General features: G+C 38.7%; 1 protein-coding gene across 1 annotated transcript; it reads right to left on the bottom strand.

The window, feature by feature from the left end:
- Positions 1-741: 741 nt before the first annotated feature.
- On the bottom strand, positions 742-6,520 carry MCTS1 (malignant T cell amplified sequence 1). Its single transcript, XM_009997226.1, has 6 exons — positions 6,453-6,520; positions 6,070-6,222; positions 5,267-5,364; positions 4,026-4,159; positions 2,937-3,004; positions 742-966 (listed from the first exon to the last, which is right to left on the bottom strand). Exons 1-6 carry the CDS (start codon positions 6,518-6,520, stop codon positions 885-887), a joined length of 603 nt encoding a protein of 200 aa, XP_009995528.1. The 3' UTR covers positions 742-884.
- Positions 6,521-6,788: the final 268 nt, after the last annotated feature.

Below are 6,788 nucleotides of genomic sequence, written 5' to 3'. Positions count from 1 at the left end.
ACATGTGGCAGTGTGCACAAGCTGAGAGCTCTTCTGCAGTCCCACCTCAGGAAGTCACTTCTGGCTACACTGATAACCATGTTCTGCTATCGTGCCTTTGCTAAACAGTGACTTTGTTTCTGCTTCTAAAAATAAGGCAGCAAAGAGGGAGTAGAGGATCAGGCACTGAGCTGGCAAAGACTGTTTGGAGTCTGCCAACCATGACTATAAACTCCACTATAAGGAGAGTGATATCAAACAGTGTTGGCAGGTAGAAATCTGAACATAGATAAATTCTTCAGGTATGAACTAGCATAAATTAATTTCTAGTCCACACACTAGTTTAAGTTTGTAAATACTATACAGATATATGCATATTAAAAAGAGAAAATCCTTAAGTAAAACACTGAAGTTAATGCTGTTAATAAATTAAGTTAAAAAAATAAATGTCAAAAAACTGATTTCTCCACATTCCAAAACAAGTAGACTAAGATGTTACTCAGAAGAAAAAAAATCTGAAATGTTCCAGAGGTTTTACAAACCGTATTAATTATATTTCACATACACTTCGTATTACTCTTTTAGAAGAGCATAAAAATGTAAACATTTCTGGCATTTTCCTCCTTTTTGTTTCAAATAGTGTACTCCCAGTCCATACAGGATCTTTCCACCAGATGTCTTCAGTCACTGGAGACTTGGATTTAAGACAAAATAAAAGAACTGTAATAAAAAGAAATTTAGAAAACTATTGTAGCCTAACAGTACTTTCGCATTCACTTGATTTATTTAGCATAGCCACAGAACAAAATAATTTGTACATTCAGTCACATTAAAAACAAGGAATTACAAAGCAGTCCACATTTAATCTAAGTGCATTCCTTTGGAGTAACATGGTTCCTTGTGTTTCACTTGTATGTCTTCATATGCCAAAGGCCATCATTTAAATAGTGGATATTTTCGATACCAATCCCTTTGTTGACCTTCTCACTGCAGAAGGAGGAAAAAGGTACAGAAATATTAGCTAAGTTAAATATTAGAGCAGTACACAACATAAAATATTGAAAGTAGAAGGTGCAATACTTCTCAGCAGTTCCAGAAGCTATCACACACAAAGTCATGAACAACAGCAGGTGGACAAGAGACAGTATTTGTTATTACAGGCTGCCACATTGCTGAATGTGAGATGAGGATATTTGCCTTTGTGTTTTGTCAACAACTGTCTACAGTATTTTAAATTACTTTGTGGGAGGCAGCTCTTCAGACAGCACTTCTGCTACTTTTCCTAATGTTAGTGTTTTTCTACCAAAGTAGCACAGCAGCTGTGACTCTCCCTCTCCTAGAACAGGAGCTGGTGGAACATGGCTGGAATGTGGAATTTGACAATTCTCCTTCCAAATGCACCACTGACACAATCAGGTCAAGGCATCTACCCACTCAATAAAGAGCTATAAATGCAAAATATATGTGCCAAGGACTTGCAGAATGTTTCAGACAGACTATCCTTCTTTATCTTTTGAGTCATGTCATCTTTTAAAAATGGTTGTTTTGTCCATCTGCATTGGATTTGCGTTCATCTTTTTTCCAGTATATTATTCCACAGAATCTAGTTTTGCCATAATAAACAAGCAAATCTCCCCTGGATAATATAATTTACTGAATTTATACTCAGTGTTCCATTACTTATACAACTTGCCCAAAAGTAATCAGGAAGGAAAATACTGCTATGTTAGTTGCATTAATACATTGTGTACCACAATCACACCAAGTGACTGATACCACACTGTTTCATAACTTTGTTTTAGCAATATATCACAAAAACTCATGCTAACAAGCTGCACAGATCAGTATAATTTAATTTTCCTCTCTGGTTCTCACAGGAACAGGACATACAGCTGCAAGACTGCTGAAGTTAGGATTAGGAATAGCTAATCTTGGTTTGCAGTGATCACAACAGATCACAACAGACAGGACTGGGACAAAAGTAGCTATCCTTTCCAGCTACTCTTGGGGTCTTTTGAAAGCACTGAGGAATCCTGAGAAATTTAATTCCTCAACAGCTACAGCATGTCCAAATCCAGGTTGCGGCAGCCCCGCTCTGTCCTCTTTAACACATTCCTACCTCTCACCTCAGGACCAGAGTGACCCAGCACAGAAAATGATCCTGCTGAGAATTATCCCCATGAAAAGCTCCCTCGCCCACACAAGTGCTAGATCGGGCTGGAAGCAACACAGCCCAAACCTGTTGGGTGCATCTTACATCCTGCTGCAAGACATAGGACTTAAAATGACAAAGTGGTTTAACCACTTTTAATTAGCACTACCTGAATGCTGAGAACAACTAACATTCATTTTTCTCTTTTCCTTCTCAACTAGTTCCCAATTGATGTTTCTTCTCTACATTTCAAAAGAAGCTCAGCCAAGCTGGTAAGCACATCAAGCAGGAACCCTGCATGTGGGTACAAAGAAAAACTACCTCCCCTTTTCCACAAGGGCCCAGCTGGTCAACCAAGTACCAGCAAGACCTCAGTCTCTGCTGTCCCTGCAAACAAAAATCACTTCAACATTTTCAACCCCCTCAAATTCAAACTACATCTCTTGACCAGCCCAGGTAGTAAGTACTCTACACAAGTATTTATTTGCTCAGCAAGAACTTTGAGAAAGTACGAGCAGAGAGCAAAAAATACAAACATTGAGCACCAGCTCTAATGTTGTGCATCTTAAAATCCACATGCAAAGGACTATTTTGATTTCCTGTAGTAAACAAACAAATGGGGAAGATGTTCCCTGCCCCCTCTTATTTCCCTGAATATTAATTAACAAAACGGAATCTTAAGAAATGCTGTACTTGAATGACAAACTACAACAAGAATACAATAACCCTGACAGTGGGGCTTATATTCCAAGCTAACATAGGAATGATGTGGGATAGGTTATATTTCAATTTTTAAAACACTTACATGTCCTCAGCTGACATCTTCATTACTCCCACACATAATGCATGTTGTTTTCCCTCTGCCATTATCGCCTACAAATTACCACTAAGGAAAACAGTTTTTTTAAACTATTTCAGAAAAGTAAAAGCAATATAAGGAAATTACTTTCCAGAAAATTTAAAAACACCATGTTGAACTTTTACCCTTTCAGTAATTTTAGCTCTTAAAGATAAACAAAACAATGCACTGCATTTAACAATTGAATCACAGTGTGTAGAACAAAGCATGTATTTATGAACTTAGAACAGCAAGTGCAGAGAAAGATCTCCCGGCACTACATTTCTTCCTTTGTGCCTAACCCAGAGATGATAAGTCTCACCCGCTCTGCAACAAAACCGCACGTTTGTGAGGTCATTTGAAACTCCTAGGTACTGAATAATTGAGGCACATGCCTAAAAAAAAAATATACATGTGCTGAAATCAGACGTCCTTTTTAAAGCTCAGTAATACATGTTGCTAATTGCTGAGCTTTTCCTATAGCATCTAACAACAGCAGCACAGCTTAGTATTATTAATGCTGTATTTGCTCAGAGTTCCTTTCTCAGTAATACAAGGAGTAGGAGTGAATTAACATATTTTCCTCATTTTACATAGGCTAACTTCATCAGACACATAGAGAAGTCCTGACTATAGCAAAGCTGTAACATCTGAACAAAGCTGAAACATCTTTCCAAATTCCCTAGGAACAGGAGCAAGCTCTTCTGTAACTGCAGGAGATCCAGGATTGATCATGGAGACAGAGCAAATTACACTGTACTTTATCTATTTTTACAGTTCAGCATACATCAGAAAGGAGCTCCACTTATCAATTAGATATCACCCAAAAGCACAGCAGGAAGTTATTTGTTTTGGAACAGCACATCAGGTAAAAAAAAATTCAAAATAAATTTAAACTTTGCCAAATAACATCTGAACCCCTGCAGCTTTTTTCAGATTCCTATTTATTCCATGAAATACCATTAAAACCAAAACTCAGATTGTGATCAACTGAGAACACAACAGAAGTTTAACTCATCTCACAGCAAGCAGTAAATCACAGTTAAAGAAGGATACAACAACAGTATCAACAGCAGCAGGGTAAAGTTTTGCTCCAGGAGATGTCAGGCCAGGGCACATTATATTAGCTCCACTTAGTACAAATTTAATGGCGCCTTTATCAACCTGCTGATGTGGTAGAATAAATGGGTCTAGGAGGGGAAAGATACAGCATTACAATTCATACAGTAAGATGACAACATGGATAATGCATTCAATCAGTTTAGATGGGGCAATTAGATACAGTGTGCTGCCGGGGTAGGAAGCTTGACAAACAGTGACCAGAGCTACTGGTAGGCTGCGCTGTCCCAGGACACAAGTCCTGATGTCCCAGAGCTCTCCTTCTACCTGAACCAAAGGAATCCAACACTAGGCCTGTGCCTCCTGCACATTCATATCCCACACTGAGTAACCATTGTAACGAGTTAGCCCAATGAAAAAAAAAATCACACAAGTGCCCACGTACTAAGAGGTCTTAAAAACAAGGGGTCTTAAATCCCTCAAATTACATTAATAACCTCTTACATGAAAAAGAAAAGAGTTTCATGTTAACAGGACCAAAAAAGGCCAAGATGGACAAAATCCATGAAGGCTGTCAGCTCTCCAAACTATCCCTCAAGCACACACACCTTCTCGAAGTATTTCAAACATTAAGATTTGACTGAATAACCTTCTTAGAGATACCTGTGCTCATCCAAATCAGAGTAATACAATCAACCAGAACAGTGAAAATAGCAAGAAAAACATTGCAAGTGAGCAAACTGCAGAAAGTAAAAAGCATGAAGCATCAGTTATTACAGGAGACAAGTACACATCACACCACTAAACTCATTATTAAAGAATATTTTTCTAGTAAGAACTTACAAATACTTGGAAGGAAGCAAAAAGGGTTTAAAGAAAGAAAGAACAAAGACTGAAGCCAGCAATAGGAAATTTGCCTAAATCTCTGTCCTAGGCAAACCTCTTGATATTTTTTGCAGATGTCTGCACAATTAAATTCTTACAAATCTAAATTCAGCTTGTTTAACATATAGCACTGCAATAATTATGGGGAAAGCAATCCATATGGGCACCTGAAATAGCAAAGCAATAAATTACAGTTGAGAAGATATCTGTATCTCTAAGATCTATTCTGGAATATATATATATATATGCATCTAAGCAGTAAGTTCTTTTTAATTTGGATCTACAGGAAGAATTCTTGTGGAGTATCATGCTCACCCCTCTCTCCCCACCACTACCATCCTCAGGAAACTTACATTTGTGAAGCAACCTTAGTGTTGGGTAGAAAATCCCTTCTCTTTGTCTGAAGAACAGCAACTCCCCATTCACAGTGAGGATTTCTATATGTTCATGGCTGCAAGATTAAAGAGAAAAAGTTATTCCAATAGCTACTTAAGTCTTTTACAGACAAAATGAAATATTTCACTTTGCAGAGTCTGGTCTATCTTGGCATCTGAGAATTAAGACAATCAATTAGCAAGAAAATTTAAAACTAAAAATATTAAATTTTGTATGACTTGTTTTTCAACACCTTCCTTCCCCTTTCAAAGTAGGAAAAAAGTATACAAACATTCGTCTGTTCACAAACTGCTTTTCTTCAGGGTTTTTTTAAATGCAATACACAGCATGGACAAGGATATCCTGAATCAGGAAAAAAACACTTCCCTCTATGTAAAAAAAACACAAAAAAAAAGAAAATAATCCAGATAACTCACAGAAGCCCGAAGACAGTAAAAAAAATGCTATTCAAAGGAGTTTGAGCTGCTATATCCATCACACTGAATGCTTCCCTTCAACAACAGGCTGATCCCTGGAGTGTCCCTGAGGATGCTGCACCTTTCCCAGCAGGCAGCATTTTTGTGTTCCTCAAGCACCCAGCAACACACCTTCAAGCATGTGATCACAGGCAAACTTTTAGGTCTGGGCATAATAGGGACTATTATCTGTAAGAAATTAAATGCTTTTCAAAAACACCAAGTTGATCTACTACACAAAATAAGCACATGAAGGAGGCAATCCTATCACTTTGGAAGAAAAAGGTAGGAAAAAATTAACTTACCATCTTACGATTTTGACTGGGTCTTTCTTTGGCATAATTTGGTTCAGCCATGGTTCAATAACAGGGAACTGGTCTATCAGCTGATTCTTAATACCTTTAATAACTGAAGTCTTCAGCTGGATGCAGTTTGATACATTCTCCTTTTCATCAAATCTATCAAGGAAGTGAAAGTATTTCAGAAATGCATGATTTGCTGCCCCAAAGATGTACTATCTCAGCAACATTCTTCAGAAATGTTTACAGATTCTCTATAACACTTTAGCAGTCCCACATCTGTCCAACCTTCAAATTTAGGATTTCCTGAGGTTTAAATGTATCCCCTGAAAACACTGGGCCAGGGAAGGGAAAGGGGGTTCCCACTGGTAGGCTGTCTTTGATCCTACACTTTGTTTACACCCATGAAAGATGCATGTGGTCCCAAAGATACACCCTGGACACGGCAGTCTGGCATTTTAAGCTCATATGACACCTATGGCCCTGTTCAGATGTATTTATAAAGAGCCCTTCACCTTTACCACGGACATATAAACGGCACTTTGTACCACCCCAAAGTTCAGACAAGGTAATGACTCAGCTTACATTTTAGCGCTTTTTTTGCTTGCAACAAGCAAGTGCCCAGCAGCCCAGCCCAGCCCAGCGCGCCCCAGGGCTCTGCCCGTGGGCTGGGGGGACCCTGCGCCCAGGCAGGCCCCAGCACCGCGGGGGACAGCGGGGTCGGC

The sequence above is a fragment of the Chaetura pelagica genome, unplaced genomic scaffold (assembly GCF_000747805.2).
Source record: "Chaetura pelagica isolate M959 unplaced genomic scaffold, ChaPel_1.0 scaffold344, whole genome shotgun sequence".
Taxonomy (NCBI): domain Eukaryota; kingdom Metazoa; phylum Chordata; class Aves; order Apodiformes; family Apodidae; genus Chaetura; species Chaetura pelagica.
This window is presented reverse-complemented; position numbering and strand designations above follow the sequence as displayed.

Coding starts and splice junctions, on each gene's coding strand:
- MCTS1 (XM_009997226.1), bottom strand. CDS start 6,520: ATGCCAGACTGCCGTGTCCAGGGTGTATCTTTGGGACCACATGCATCT. Junction 6,223..6,452: donor TTCATGGGTGTAAACAAAGT/GTAGGATCAAAG, acceptor CTTCCTTGATAG/ATTTGATGAAAAGGAGAATG. Junction 3,005..4,025: donor CTGCTGTTGATACTGTTGTT/GTATCCTTCTTT, acceptor GGTAATTTGTAG/GCGATAATGGCAGAGGGAAA.